The following is a 15,517-nucleotide window of genomic DNA, read 5'->3' as shown; positions in this document are numbered from 1 at the left end:
CCCTGCACCTGCCCAAACATGGGCTTCTCCACTACTGACTGTCAGGGCAGGGCTCCTCACACGGGGCTGGGTGTTGGAATCCCCCTGGGAAGCGTGCTTTCCACAATACCTGGGTTTGAATCCAACTCTGCTGATCACTAACTTTGTACCCTTAAGCTCCTCACGTTACCACTCTGAACCTACACTGTCTGCAAAATGGAAATGATACCGTCTACCTCGGAGGACTGTGGCAGGGTCAGTAACAGAGTGCAGCTGAAGCACAGCACAGCGCCGGGACGTGATGCGCATGCCGGGAACTTCCGCTGTGGCGGCGGACGGTGAAGCCGGCTTCCCCAAACGTCACCCTTCAGCTATTCTCATGTGACCACCTCACGTCCCTTCCCCAGGGTCATTCTCCTCTCGAGACACTACAGTTTCTCTGCAAGCCCCTTCCTGGTCCACAGACCCGCAGGGAGGTGATAGGTGGTGCACTCACCTTCCGTCATCCCCGTCAGCCCCGCCGGCCAGTTGGGCCCCTGCGGTCTTGTTGACCTCTGTTGTGCCCACGCTGCCCAGGATCGAGGGCTCCTTTCTCCGCAGGAAGTCGTTCACTTTGGCCCCCACCGCTTTGCCCAGGCTCTTGAGGTGCTGACTGCTGCCCACCCAGAGTCCGGGCCCCCCGGGCTCCACAGACCCCTGAGCAGCAGCGCTGGGGGCCGTTGGCCTGGACAAGTGGGGGAAGGAGCGGCTCGACTGGAGCTTGGGAGTGAGGGCTGTGTTCAGGTTCTCAAACATGCTGTGGTCGACTACAAAGAAAGAGGAAAGAGAGAGCCGGTGAGGGGAGGGGAGCGGGCACTTCTTTCCCTATCACTGCCGGTCTTCTCCTTACACCACACCCACAACTTTGTAACCTCACGAGTCAAGAGCGCGCCAGCAAAGATACCCTTGAACCTTCCAATCCGGTTGTCTTGATGGGCTGTGGGACCAGAAATTCTAGTTCTGCCTCACCCAGGCTAATCAGTGATGAACGCTAGCCACAAAAAAAAAGCCAACTTATCCCTTTAAGCCTGCCTCCTTGACTCCCAGCCTAACTGCTTACCTTGGGGTCACCAGGCCTTCTAAAGTAAAGGAAACCAGGATGAAGCGACGAGATGTACAGTTTTATGCTGCGGTGAGCGCATGGCACTGACTCGGGTACTGGGGTAGAAGCCGGTGGAGGGAGGGCGAGAGACCTGCGGTTGGAGGCTCTCTGCTAAAGAGGTACACGCATAGCATGCTTTCTCCACGGAAAATGCTCACTTCTCCAGGTGTGGAATCTGGGAGAACGGACCAGCTGTTTGAGGAGGGATGGTGTGAACCAAACGGACGAGTGCTTGGTGCCAAGGAAGTACGAGGAAGCTGACAAACACCAGCTCACTTAATCCTCGGGACAACCTAGTGAGGTGGGGTGTGGTTAAGACTTTTACTATGGAGGAGGAAAACGGGGCTCAGAGCAGTGAACTGCTGGGCCTCAGGTCACAGGCCAGTTACGGGTGCTGTGGGAACTACAAACCAGGGTTTCTCACCCGAAGCTCAGAGTTCATCCCACTCCCTTCCCTGCCTGGCCTGCTGTCTAAATATGCCTTGTGGACACTCCTCTTAGGGATCTCTCTTCAGCTGGAAGGATTAATTAACTCAAAGGGCTGAGAGGAGACCCACTGAGTTGTTGGTACCTGCAAGGCAGTGGTCATGTCTCATTCATCTTTGTGTCCTTGACAGCTAGCACACAGTAGGTACTCAAAATAAATACCCTGAACTGCCAAACCCATTTGCAGATAGAGAACTGTGGAGACCAAGACCGCAGCAGCTCTGCAATGTGTAACTGGAATGGCTGGAGCTCAGGGTTCTCAGGAGTTCAAGGTTCATGCCCCATACACTCTGGCATGGGGCAGCGTCTCCCCACCCGGAAATTCAGCTCAGGTCTCAGTGCAGCCAGACCCATGCTAGCACCTTGCAAGCAGGCTGGAGGTTCCTGTCCTTCCCAACCGCTCCAGGTACTTTTGTCAACCAGTGGGGAGGAGAGGTTGCCTTTGGTCACAGGCTCCTCTTCTAAGTGTCTATTCTTGCTGAGCCTTCCTAAGAGGAACTGAGATTAGGGTGTGTATTTCCTTCTGTTGAAAAAAGTGAAAGTGTTAGCTGCTCCGCTGTGTCCAACTCTTTGTGACCCCATGGACTGTAGCCTCCCAGGCTTCTCTGTCCAGGGAATTCTCCAGGTAGGAATGCAGGAGTATTCCTTCTCCAGGGGATCTTCCCAACTCAGGGACTGAACCCAGGTCTCCTGCATTGCAGGTGGATTCTTTCTAATCTGAGCCAGCCTGGAAGCCACTTTGTTGAACTTGCGCATAAAGCACTTCTCTGCCCTGCCCTGCTGAGTCCTGGGTCACAGGGAGCATTTCTCTCTATTGTGGTTTCAAGCAGAGATCTCTCTTCTGAGCCAACTACCTCAATAAGCCAGATGGTGAAGGTCTTTAGAGGTAGGAGGCAGCTGTGGGAAGAGTGGAATCTCCCCCTTTGGTGAGCCCCAGTCTTCACCTCTGTAACTGACCCTAACCCACATGCAGGAAAAGCACTCTGCAGGAGACATGCCAGGAACTTGGGTAGAGCACCGCTGGGACACCAGGCACAGAGCCAGCTGGTTCAGGCTGGCTGACTTCCGGGTGTAGACCCACCACACCAGCAGGAGATCCTGGCCCATCGTACAACAGGGGTATCAACTCGAGTCTTCTCCTGAGAGTGTAAATCTTGCCATGTCATCCACTTTTGCGTGATTTACCTATCATGTCCCATATTCTTCAAAGTCTTCTTTGATCATGAACTCCTGGAAACTAACGCGTTTAATGATTTCCCCCCAAATCAGAAAGTATTTGGGCCACCATGAAACTAGAGCGAGTGTTCAAGAGAGGTAGGCTGGGGAAGAAGGCCAATCCCCACCACTTCTGGGCTCACATAGTTCTGTGGCTGTTTTCTTATTGGTTTAATGTGAATTTTAAGAGCAGACACATTCATTTCTAAAAGTGTAAGTACGAAAAGCACCTGGCAAAGCAACTTGTAAATTGCAAGCCCCTTTTATTATAATTATTGAGGAAGCAGTGTAATAAACATAACTTTTTGACTAAGCATCATTTTAGATTTCCTGTACTACTTGCTTCTCTACCCGTCAAAATGTATTTGCTGAATTCTTAAGTAATTTAAATATAGCCCATCATGTACTCTCTTCACAATTCTCTGCAGTCTTCTGGTAAATACATCTTGTCTTTATAATAAAATAAGCTCCTTGCTGGGCTGTAGCATCTTGAGGGATATTTCTGGTCTACAATGCTCAGCATAGGGCCTTGCACAATAGCAGGCATTTAGTAAATAGTTTAATTGAATTGACTTTTGACATGAATGCTTAAAACTGACTGCATTAGGAGCTAACATTGTAGAGAAACTGTTCTCCAAGCCCTTTTCCATTTAGAAAAGTCATTCAAAACCCCCTCCTGTGGGAGTGGTCCACAGGGGCTCTTGAGGTCAGACTGGGAGGAACTCCAGCCTCCGACACAGGACTCTCCCTGGGGCTTCCTTCATCTCCCCATCTGAGGGGTGTGCAGCAAGCCCCTTTCCTGCTGAAAGCATTAAAACTCACACACTGTCAGGACCAGAAGCGTGGTGGTTCAGAAAGTAACAGTGATGGTGGAAAGGAAGGTAAGTGGACCCCAACCAGGTGACCCTCCCCAGAGCACCCCCAGCATGCACACAGCCAAGCAGAGCGGAACATCTGGGGCCAAAGTCATCCGTAAGAAAGATGGTATCTTACCTGTCTGAGAAAGGGGCTCGGAAAGCAGGTGGGAAACAAACGAGAGAGAGACACGTTTTATGTAGTGACCGACCACGTGGGGAGTGTCATCTCCTGTCTGGGCCACCAGCAACAACACACCAAGAGGACATAGCATGCAAGACAGGGGCCCTGTTATGAGGCACGCAGGACGACCGGGTGCTTGTTAATAACCAGATCAAAACAGAGTCAGATTTTAAAAACTCTCCCAACAGGCTCTGATGTAGCCTCTTGTATTTCCCCCCATATTCTGAGGCCCCTTTGCATTAAGTATATCTGGAGTTCCTAGCTGGCGGCAGGAGGAATGGAATAGGCCAGGGCAGGATGAAGCTCTAAGTCTCCTGGGTCCTGCATCACTCCTTCGTTGTCTCATTTCCACATGTAAATCACTAGATTTAAGACCAGGAAGATGGTCATCCACTCCAACCACGCCAATTAACAGAAAGGGAAAAGCAGGTGGCAGAGAGGAATGCCTCATACCCACAGGGAGCTGAACGGTAGACCCAAATTTGGAACTCACACAGGCTGACTCCCTGAGCCCTGATCTTTCTGCACACCAGGGCAGCCAACTGAAATTGCCAATACCTTAAAGTTGCCAAGGTACATAGTATCAGTTTGCATCCCAACACGTTCTAACATTCCAGACCAGGCTGTGGAGGCAGCGCGTGAGGAGAGTACGTTCCCCACACTGCCCCCAGCAAACGTTTGAGTGCTGTGAACACACACGGACACGAGGCCAACTCCAGGCTCTCACACGCAGATGCTCACTCACACTTGGTCCACACACAGCGGGGGGAGTGCACTGCTGCTTACAGAGTGGACCAGATCTTTCCCACACTGCACAAATATCTCCACCTTTATATCTAAAGCCCCGTATGCATCGAGAAGGGGGCACCTTCAACTCACCCATCAACCCTCTAGCAGGCTACCCAGGCTGTTAGATGACAGAAGTGAAGGGAAGAAAAGAGGCAACCTTGCCACTCTGAGTTCATAGCCTCGTGGGAAATGGCTTATAATGAGCAAATGGTGTTGAGTAAGCCACCCATTTATGTTTTAGTCATTTGCTAAAAATAGCACCAACCATTTAAAACAGTATCTGGTCCCTATTCTTGGGGAGAACATATTGAGTATTTAGGCACACAGGGACATTATGTTTGTAACTTACCTTTAAATACCTCAGGAAAAAAAAAAAGTATACATGCATAGACAGGGAGGGAGGGAATTGATAAAGCAAATGGAATAAAATGTTAACAATAGGAAAATCTAGATACAGAGTACATGGACATTCTCTGCACTAATTTTAGTTTTGCAGCTTTTTCCAAGTTTGAAATTATGTCCAAAGAAAAATATAAAAGTATACACCATATCCCAAACCAGAAGCTAAATTAAAACAACAAAAATATCTGGTGGCAGACATTAGGCAGATGAAAAAGAAACCAAGGCCGTCATTCAGAGAGGACAGAGAGCCCCAGAGCTGGGGGTAGTGGCAGCATCAACATGGAAAAGGGACACTAAAGAGCAGACAGGGGGACAGACAGCATCACTCCAGGTCTCGCCCACACGCCTCCATCTCTCTGGATATTCCCAAGTAAGACAGGCCACTGAGGAATGCCAAGTCAAAAAATCTTTAAAATTTTTATCTTGCTTGCACCAGACCCCATCCATCTTTGAGGGCACCTTCCTGGTGAGTGGAATCGTGTGGTCTTCTTGTGATGTCACCTGCGCTCGGAATGTTTATCGTCCAGACAACCCAACCAGCCTCCTGGGAGCAGCTGTGCGTGACCTCCGTACCCTTCGGTAGCCAGAACATGGAGAACTTTTCACTCCTCAGCATTTCTGGAACTCGAATCTCTTCCTCTGCCCTGAGCACGCTTCCTGATATTATGTCCTCACGTGCCACCAGCTTGCCAGGTAAACTCTGCTGCCCCTGGGCCCCCCAAAATGTGGCTCTTTGAAGCTTGTAATTGAGTACTCTACCAGATCATGTTATAGGACCTCGATTTAGTGAGAAAGTTAAATTACATACGGGGAGAAAATAATTTTTCAAAATGCTGTGGGTGGGAGGCATTTTAATTGGAGAAAGCGGGTAAGTAGTTCCTGCTGTTTATTCATTTTCTGCAAGTGAAGAATGGGGGAAACATTTGTTGTTACACTTTTCACCCTCTGTATCTACATGGACACTCGCGGGGACAGCCTGTCTATGTAAGTTGAAGAAGAAGAGGCTGATGAGTTCATGCAATAAAGCTGAATGTTCTGACTTGCTGTTCAAAGCATGGTCCATGGACCTGTAACGTCAGCATCTCCTGAGAGCTTGTCAGAAATGAAAAACCTCAGGCCCTACCCGAGACCCGCTGAGTCAGAATCTGCACTTTTAACGATATCTCAGGTGGTTCCTACGCACACTGAAGTTTAAGTGCTGCTCCGTGGAGGAATAGCTCTCCTAAACACCCACTGCCTACACACAGGCATTTGTATCTATTTCCCAAACTGAGCACAGCTACTACTCTGAGATTTGAGGCAAGTCAGCTTTTTAAGCCAAGTATTAGCAGCCATCAGACAGCTACGGTTCATCTGAACACTCTCTGGCTATGGGTGGGAGGTACTTTTATTGGAGAAACCAGCTTTTCATCCTCAAAGGGATCTTGTAACAAAGCAACAGGGCCCATGACTCCCTCCCCTGGGCCCTGGAGGGACCCAAAAGGTGCAACATGGAGTGAAGAGACAGAAGCACACACGTGCGCGCGTGCTCACACACTCACACACACACACACACACACACACACACACACACACACACACGGTGAGCTGCAGGAGGGTCAAAAGAGGGCTGGGCCGGGCAGAAAGCTGTTATCTGGCCTGCGTCTTACACTGTCCTTTGGAGAGGCTCTTTCCTGGGTCTCAGTGAAACCACACCCTACTTGGAATTCCCCAGGAGGTCATCCAGAATAGCTCTGCCTATCTAGGTGCAAGAAAGGTCACTGTTTTGCTTCAGCTTTGCAGTGCCTTGAAAGTACCAAGGTTGAACCTCTAGGTACGTCTTGGGGGAAGGGCTCCCAACACTGCTCAGCTCACCAGAATGTTTCTCCTGTAACCCAGACATCGCAAAGCCTGTGTTACCCACTGAGGTGCCCAGCCCAGTCCAGGCCCTGCCGCCCCAGTGCCCAGGTGGCGTTCTCCGGCACGGGGTGCACAACATAGTGATCTCGCCAGGTGAGACCTGCTCTGGCGGGGCGGGCACGGGGGAGAAGTTGGGGCATGCGGCTGCTCCCCGAGGGTATGGGGGAGCTGTGCGTGGGATCGCCGCCCGCTGCCTTGCTCCCTGCAGTCTTCCGTCTGGTGCTTCCTTTAGCAGAGACCTTGCAGCCCTTTGGGGGCCTCTTGCTTCTCCTCTCCTGTCTCTCACGCTGATGCACAGCAGCAGTTTCTGCCTGACCAGGCTGTTGAAGGCAGACAGACAGTGAGGCTGGAAAAATGGCCACAACCATTGTGGAAGGAAGAGGAAGTGCAGAGGTCTGGCAGTCTGCTCCTTAGAGGAGGCAGAGGAGAGGTGTCCTCAGGGCGGGACACACCTGACAAATACCAGGGCTTAGTGAGTGATTCCACCAGAGTCACTACCCAGAAGTCAAACTGCCATTTGTACCAGCAGAAAAGCAAATAGCGGGAAAGAATGCCTCTGCCTGCTCTCCCCACCCCACCCTCTGCCTGCTCCCAGAACCCACTCAAGGTGGGGCAGAGGTGACCTGAGGGTGTGCCTGACCCCCTGTCTGCTTATCCTTCTGCCTCTCTGTACAGTCTCTGGCTACCCCAGGCTTCATTGCTCCCTGCCTGGCCTGAGGCTCAGACCCAGCTTTCATTTGCAGATTGCATCTTGGGGGACGCCCCAAATGGAGAGCAGCTGAGGTGGAACTGCACCATCTACCGGCCCTGGTTCTCCCCTTACAGCTACTTTCTATGCAAGGACAAAGAGAGCCACCTTGAGACCTACAGCTTCTCGGAAGTGCAGCGGGACGAGGGTCAGAGGGATAGCTGCCTCCCAGAGGACACAGCCGACAGCATCTGCTCATCCTCTCCCTCCCCAGAGAACACCTGCCCCCGAGAGGCCACCAAGAAATCCAGGCCCGGCCCAGACACCACAGACTCCATCACATTCCAGGACATCCTGATGGCTTCCAAGTGGCACCCGGCCCAGCAGAATGGCTACAAGTGTGCATCTTGCTGCCGCCTGTATCCGACGCTGCACTCCCTCAAGAGCCATATCAAGAGGGGCTTCAAGGAGGGATTCAGCTGCAAGGTGTACTACCACAAGCTCAAAACGCTCTGGTACAAGGAGCAGAAGGCCCGGCCGGGAGACAGGCTCTCCTTGGGCAGCGGCCAGGCCTTCAGGTAGGCCTGCTGGACAGCAGCGGCTCCCTTGTTAGTGGATGACGCCAGGTAAATAGGGGACGATACCTATTTATGTCTCTGTGGAGATGTCAATAAACCAAAGTCAGTGACGGCCTTTTGTTAAGTGCCAGGTCACCCTGTACCCCATCCTTCCCAGCCTCTGGCCTCCATCCCATTTCCCTTCTGCTGCTGGTTGCCTAGCAACACCAGGTCCATCTCCCTGCCTCTCTGTTTTGAAAGAATACCCAAAGTATGGGAATATCTTCCGAGATGGTGGTTTTTCAAAGTGAGGTGTGCAGACCAGAAGTGTCAGTATCCCCTGGGAATTTGCTAGAAGTTAAATTCTCAGACCTACTGAATCAGAACACTGCGGGTGGGCCCCTCGGTCTGTGCTGTAATTGCCTTCTAGGCGATTCTGATGCAGCTCAAGTGTGAGAGCCACCGCTCTAGGACCCTGACCTTCCTGCTGCTCCCGCTGTGATCGGTCCTGGCTCCGCGCCATGGGGAACCTTGCGCGGAGGCAGAAGGGTTGAAGGCCCTCTCCTGTCAGCCTGGGGAAGGCTGCATCGGCAGAATCTGCGTGCAGTGTGAAAGCTTCTTAGGTGTTAGATCTTCTGAGGGATGGAATGGGAAGGCCATGCCTCACGCATAAGCCAGAAGAGAGGCAAATAAGGCTGGGGTCCGTTCCTACCACATATACCATGATGCTTCTCTTGGAAGGGACATCTCTGGCTGAAGTAGATCATTTTTGACCCATGGGACATCTTGACATAGCTCTGTTGAATCATGGCAGAAAGGCCAGGTTAAATATGTGAAAACACTGCTTCTAGTACCAAGGAATGTCCCAGCAGATAGCCCTGACCCTTATTCCATTTTTGAGCAAACCTCACAGCCCGCTCTGACACAGAAAAATGGATGAGCATTGAGTGGGCAGCAAGGACACCTGTTTTGCCCATTATGTGGTGGAAGAAAAACAGAGCTTAATACTCGACGGTCGTATTTTGAGGCTTTATTTACCTCTCACTTCATCTCCCTGGTGACTCAGTGGGCTCCTTCACTGCAGGGGCGTGGGGGCACATTTCCTTTCGGGGACCCTGGCACCCACTGGTTGGCCAATGTGGGGAGGATTGACCCTTCCCGTGGTCATATGGCAAGTGTTTCTGAAGCCCCACATTATGGTTTAGCAAAGCTGCTTCTGCTTAGCACTGTCCTGTTCAAATACCATGTGCTGTTCCTTTGTGAGGGAGAGAGAGGCTGGACCCAAGGCCCGTTGCGTCCCAGTCCTTTGCTGCGAGGCCAGTCCCATCCCCACCCCCAGCGCCCTGCTCCTCACCCCACTCCCTTGCCTCCCTTCACCCCCCACCACCTCCAGCTGGACCAGGAGCCAGGACATGCAGGTCCCACTCTCCCCTCACGGGGCATGGTGGTCTGCAGGGAGCCTTGACATGACTCTACTTCCAGGGCCTGGTACTCTGAGGGAGCAGAGGAGACTCCAGTGACTCTTTAGTTCTCACTCTGACGTCCCACTTCCCTAAATGGAAAAGTTACCTAAGCCCTCGAGAGCTTCCCCTTACAGACATTACTGTGCACACGTGGCCCCGTGACGGGGCTTCTGAAGGAGCACAGGGAGAGGGGGACAGGGAGTGGACCTGGGGAGGCTGCCCACGGTCTCAGCATAGTGTGGGGAGGACCAGGAGAGGACTCATTCCCCCTCAGCCCAGCCCCCGCTTGCTCCTCCAGGACACCCACGCCACGGGCATGGCCAGGAACATGTGTGCAGGTGCTCTCAGACGTGCCCGTCTCTGCAACTCCACGCACTGTAGCCCACCAAACTCTTCTGCCCATGGGATTTCCCAGGCAAGAACATTGGAGCGGCTGGCCACTTCCTTCTGCAGAGGACCTTCCTGACCCAGGGATGAAGCTTCGCCTCCTGCCACTGGCGGTCATTGGCAGGCGATGCTTTACCACTGAGCCACCCGGGCACAGGGCACAGTGTTAAAAAAGAGACGGAAAGCCATCCAAAGGCTGGGGACTGAGCCCGAGGGCCACAGCACACGCTGAGTGTGCCCTGGCAGGGGTGCAAATTCAGCATTTTCTCCCTAAGGACAAGGTACTTTCCACCTTTCACATTTAACATACTGTCATTATGACCCCAGTAGCATTCTCGATATACAGAGTACTGAGTAGGTTCAGTGCAGCACAAATGCATGCAGCACACACCTGCGCTGACCAGGCACCCCTGAGCAGCAACACTGACTGATTCTAAAATGCAGTCTCATTTACTCTTTGTTGAGGCTTTAGTGGGGTACTGTATTCCCATTTTACAGGTGAGAAAATAAAGGTTCAGTTCCGTTCACTCAGCCAGAGAAAGGCAGAGGGTACGTAAACCTGGTTGACTGACCCTCCAATTCTCCTTCAGGCCTGGCTTGCCAAAGTCAAGTTTAACGAAACCTCTGCCTTCCAAAGAGCTATATGTTCTGGTCACTGTAGCTTGATTGTCACGATGCTGAGAAACTGCAGGTCCATGTTTCTCTAACATCCGTCTTTGCCAGCCTTCTGCCTCCCCTCTTATTTCTGCTCCTTGCAGGAAAGCCCACATCTCAGTGAGACAGGACCCCTCCACTGAGCTGTGTCTCAGGGACACCGTAATCCTTCTAGGCAGGTGTGGGAACGTCCCTGCTTCGTCTCCAGTATGGACATTTCTGGATTGCTCCCATCTAGCATTCTACCAACTACATATTTCAGACATTTATAGTCAGGGAATCAGTGAAATTTTATAATCTTGATGATCTCGCTGCTGTTACTGCTGCTGCTAAGTCACTTCAGTCATGTCCGACTCTGTGCAACCCCAGAGACGGCAGCCCACCAGGCTCCTCCGTCCATGGGATTTACCAGGCAAGAGTATTGGAGTGGGTTGCCATTGCCTTCTCCCTTGATGATCTTAACTCTATCTGAAAAGATCTATGATGTATTTTTAAAGCACTCAAAACTTGCTGCTGCCAAAATATTTCAATGATGTCTGGAGCTTGAAAAGGTCTGGGGTATGGGAGAGTCTGAACAAAAGAAACAGGTATAGACGAGGCATTACTGACATTTCGGGCTGGATAATTCTTTGTCGTGGGGGCTGTTCTGCACACTGCAGAAAATTTAGCAACTTCCCTGGCTTCCAATCACTATGTGTCAACAGAATCCTTCCGAGTTGTGACAACCAAAAAGACACTGTCAAACATCCCCTGGGGGAGCACTGTCGCCCCTGGATAAGAACTGTTGGTATAGCCTGATCCTGCAAGGCTGGTCTGGACAATCTGCCTCTGAAGGTACCACCTTCCTTCCCTCCTTGTTGGAAGCATGAGTTCTTTTTCTCAACACCACACCCTTGGGAGTCGTGCGTCACGGAGCTGATGCCACCAGGCTTGGGGAGTGGGGTGGGGTGGGGTGGGGAGAAGGAGCAGGTAGAATAGAAGAAGCAAGAAAAGACAATGGAAAAGCTTTTAGAAATAAGAAAGGTTTATTTAGCAAAAGCCACTAGACTAGTGACAACATCCAGGCAGTAAGTGCACTTACATGAACAGAATCTTTTCCCAGAGAGTTGATCCAACAGAGTTAATGCCACACAGTTCTAGGAAATAGAAGGCTCAGGGAGAGGGCGAGGAATTGGGTGAGGGGTGAGGGGTAGGAGAAAGCAGTCAGGCAAAGAGAAAATAAAAAGGAATACAACCCCTAAATGAGAGCAGTTGAGAGAAGTGAGGCTATGAAGAGGCTTTATAGACAGCATTGGTATCAGCAGGGATATAAGGAATATAATTTTCAGTTCCAATATAAGTCCATCCTGTGCAGAGCAATTCTTCCCTGGCTCCACACCTGTGAGAGCCTAGGGTGCCCAAGAGTCTGCTGGCACCCGGGAGAGGCTGGGGCAGGTACTGCAAGGGAGGCGCCCCTGGTGTCCACTCGTCCTCCACACAGGGCAGAGTAGAAGGATGAAAGAGAGGAGGGCAGGAGCTGAGTTAGCAGAGCAAGAAGCAAGGGGGAGAGGACAGGGTGACATCACTTGGAGGTTGGGGTCCGCAACGCTCCCTTTCCTGCCCAGTGGCTGGTGACCTTTGAAGGCCCCTAGATCTGTCCTCTGTCTCCTCCATCTCCACACACCCAGCGCACGCTGGCTGGGTCACACTGAAGATGACGCCAACACACACACCAGTGCTCCAGGGAGGGCATGAACCGGGGAAAGGATGGGGCCACTGTGGGTAGAAACCACTGTGGAGCCTCCTGAAGGGAAGGGTCTTGAATGGGTTCCAAGTCAGTAGTACAGAGAACTAGTCTCTCCAATTCTTGAGTCTCTCTACTATCTCCTTTCTTCTTTCCCTTTGCAATCTTTTCAAGACCCTTTTAGACACTATCTTCCCCACCCACTCTTCTCCCCAAACAAGCCCTCTCCTAGCACATTCCACACACCCAGTCCACTGGCCTCTGGCTTTGTCCTCAGCCCCTGCTTATGGGCAGTGGGCCTGGAGAAGCCAGACCTTCCCCTCCCCTGAACACCCCAACTTCTAATGAGCAAAGAGGTCCCACACTCAAGGAAGCCTGGGTTAGGATTTTGTGAGCTAGAGAGGCTCAGCCAAACTGGACTCCTGACTTCTCTCCTTTGATTTCATAGTTCTTCCTTCCCTTCTGTCTCTGGATCTACTTCCAATGATCAACTAGAAAGTGTAACAAAACAGAGCCACCCCCTCTCCAACTAAATGCACATCAGGAAAAGAACACAAGTGTACTGTTGATTCAAACACTCTGGAGATTCCCATTCTTCTCTCTGGTCACTTCTCACAAGCCTACACACACATATACACCTTCCCTCACATGTGCGTGTCAAAGCAAGCACACGTGTACACACATGCACACACACACATGCACCCATCTCATTTCACTGACACCTTCATGCACCAAGGAAGGCTAACATAAAGCTGCATTGATTTCCTTTACTTTGGACTTTCGGGTCTAGCGGAAACCCAACTGTAGCTATAACAGAAGATCTACGCTTTCATTTCTGTATTTCATAAAGCCAAGTTAGGCTTAAAGAACTTAATTTTGAAGCCACCACATCGTTACCAATTGATCCTCAAATACTGGGTTGACCAGAAAGTTCTTCGAGTTTTCCCATAAGACGCTGTGGAAAAACCTGAACGAACGTTTTAGCCAACCCCATAGTAACACAGTCTGGGTCTGGAATTTGCTGTTCAAGATAAAGATGTTTCCCCAAACTTACACAGCACTAGCATGTCTCAGCTCTCTCTTGGCACCTTTAAACCTGTTGCCAGCCACTGCGGGTCTCACTGGAGGCAAGGACGCGCAAGCGTGCCCTCAGAGCCCCAGTCAGCCCAGAGTAGCAGGCAGCAACCTCCGGGCCCAGATGGTAAAGGAGAGCGGCACGTGGCACTGTTTACTGGCACACTCTAGGCACGCATCCACAGGGTGGCCGGCCAAGGGCAAAGTGGCTCTGGTCCCTGACTTAAGTGGCAGTGATTCTGAAGAGTGGACTTGAGCAGTCTCAGCTACCAGCCTGTGTTCTTTTTCTTTTCTTGTTGCAGTAAAAACTGCACACTTCCACCCAGTGGAGAGGACAGGTTGAGAGGTAAGGCTGGGGGCTCTGAGGCTTTTATAGAGGCAGAGTGCTATAATAGCTTCAGTAGGCACAGCCCTTGAGGCAGGACACGGGAGACAGAGGGCAGCTTTCCCGCTTCCTTGGGGATGAGCTGGACTTGTAGGCAGGAGGTGGGCGGGGCATCACACTACAGAGTCAGACCTCGGTGATCTGGGGCAGGAGAGAGGCTGTCCTCCCCACTGGCTTCCACGGCAGGGCCTGAATGGTAGTGAAGTCCCATCTCCTTCTGGAGCAACGCTCGATGCCACCCAGAGAAAGCGCTTGGATCCAATTCACCTGAAAGCGTATCCCCTCAAGGACTATCCTGTCCTTTAGCCTGGAGCATTTAACCTCTATAGTCTCTGCAAAGGCTTAAAGAAGTTATTCCTCCCAGGAAGGTCAGGGAAGAGTTAGGCAACTGGTAGCATCCTGGCATCTAAACACAAAGTACCTGAGAAGGTACCAATGGCTTCCCTTCATAGCCGGGACCACAGAAGTAGGGAGAGCAAGGGGACTGTAAGGGCCTTACGTGACAGAGCAGAGCAGCCTGATGATGCGGTAGGTGGGAGCAGGTCCTTCAGCAGCCTGGTGGTCCTCAAGAGGGACCCTCTCCCAAAGCCATGGGCTCTGAAAGTCCCCTCCTCCCCCAGGAGTCACAAGTAGGAGGGAGGAGTTGATTCATTTTTGGCAATCCAATTTCTTCCCCACTTGACCCTCCAAAGCAAAATCCTAATGCTTTTCTTAAACTGTAAACGTTTCCAGGCCCCTGGATATCCTCAGCAGTGCCCATCTGCCCATCAGCTGGCAGCCCTACCCAGGCAGCAGCCAGACTCGGCCCTCCACACCTCGGCCTCCTCGCCCCAGGGCACCTATACGGCGATTTCATCATCCAGGCTGTCGCCCAGCTCCTGCCTCTGCAGGACATTCAGCAGGCGGGGCAGCTCCTCCTGGGACCACGAGTCCCGTTCCTCGCTCTCGTCCGTGTTGGACTCGTACTCTGAGGCGATGCCCGACTCTCGGAACTTGATGAGCTCCAGGCTGCCAAGGAGCGGCTGGCCCTGAGCAGGGGGCGGGGTGTCCTCGGGTGGGAGAAAGCGGAAGCACTCCAGCTTCACCAAGCAGTCGCGCCTACCTAAGGGGCTGCCCGCTGGGTGGGCGAAGTCGGCCAAGCCCGCGCCCAGGGGCGGCGAGTGTAGGTCCTCCGGCTTCGGGGTCGTGGGGTCACAGAGCACAGGCAGGGCTCCAGAGCGGAAGGTGATCTCCAACAAGCTGTCCTGTGAGCCCACTGGACGGGGAGACAACAGGAAGAGGGGTGGCATGAGCAAGGTGGTTGGTTTGAAAGCCACCCTTGGCCCACCCAGGTCCCTGGCCGACTCGGGGGGAGTGGGGTAAGGGTGGGCTTTTCAATCCTTCCTTCCACTTGACTCAGAATGGACGTGCCAGGCTAGGGGGAGGAGCCGGGGGAGGAGGCAAGGCGGGGCCATGACCGCGATGGGCTGGCAAGACCCGTGGATGCTTTGAAAGGGGAACGTGGTAGGAAAAAGGTACAAACTGAAGAGCTATGTTAAAAGTATGTAGAAACGTTTAGTGCAACCTTGCAAATTGGCATTAATACAACAGGGGCTTGATAAAGAAACATCCAGAAGGGCTTTCAGAGTGGTAAAGTA

At 52.1% G+C, this 15,517-nt stretch overlaps 2 protein-coding genes across 26 annotated transcripts in view; one reads left to right on the top strand and one right to left on the bottom strand.

Annotated features, from left to right (window-relative positions):
• Positions 1 to 15,517, bottom strand: part of LOC147377050 (uncharacterized protein C1orf226 homolog) — a 361,444-nt gene that overhangs the window by 3,774 nt on the left and 342,153 nt on the right. For 22 of the 25 annotated variants that reach the window (XM_086393791.1, XM_086393793.1, XM_086393800.1 and 19 more), the window contains 2 exons: positions 14,983 to 15,135; positions 476 to 785 (listed from right to left, as the gene is read on the bottom strand). In XM_086393791.1, the coding sequence (XP_086249917.1) occupies positions 476 to 785; positions 14,983 to 15,135 (463 nt within the window). Of the gene's footprint in view, positions 1 to 475; positions 786 to 1,078; positions 3,091 to 3,814; positions 3,952 to 7,702; positions 15,136 to 15,517 lie in introns of those variants that run through there. The other 3 variants (XM_086393811.1, XM_086393812.1, XM_086393808.1) reach the window with 3 other exon arrangements.
• Positions 5,545 to 8,326, top strand: SPATA46 (spermatogenesis associated 46). The gene is made up of 3 exons (XM_086393816.1): positions 5,545 to 5,743; positions 6,929 to 7,042; positions 7,693 to 8,326. The coding sequence occupies exons 1-3, from the start codon at positions 5,545 to 5,547 to the stop codon at positions 8,217 to 8,219; spliced, it is 840 nt and encodes a 279-aa protein (XP_086249942.1). The 3' UTR covers positions 8,220 to 8,326.

The sequence above is a fragment of the Bos grunniens genome, chromosome 3 (genome assembly GCF_055505025.1).
Source record: "Bos grunniens cultivar Pamir isolate PY7600 chromosome 3, Bosgru_T2T1.0, whole genome shotgun sequence".
Classification (NCBI taxonomy): domain Eukaryota; kingdom Metazoa; phylum Chordata; class Mammalia; order Artiodactyla; family Bovidae; genus Bos; species Bos grunniens.
This window is presented reverse-complemented; position numbering and strand designations above follow the sequence as displayed.

Bases quoted from the DNA above. Each gene is read 5' to 3' on its own strand.
- SPATA46 (XM_086393816.1), top strand. From the start codon at position 5,545: ATGTCACCTGCGCTCGGAATGTTTATCGTCCAGACAACCCAACCAGCC. The intron at 5,744-6,928 runs GTAAACTCTGCT...CCTGTAACCCAG, and splicing joins ACGTGCCACCAGCTTGCCAG to ACATCGCAAAGCCTGTGTTA. The intron at 7,043-7,692 runs GTGAGACCTGCT...TTTCATTTGCAG, and splicing joins CAACATAGTGATCTCGCCAG to ATTGCATCTTGGGGGACGCC.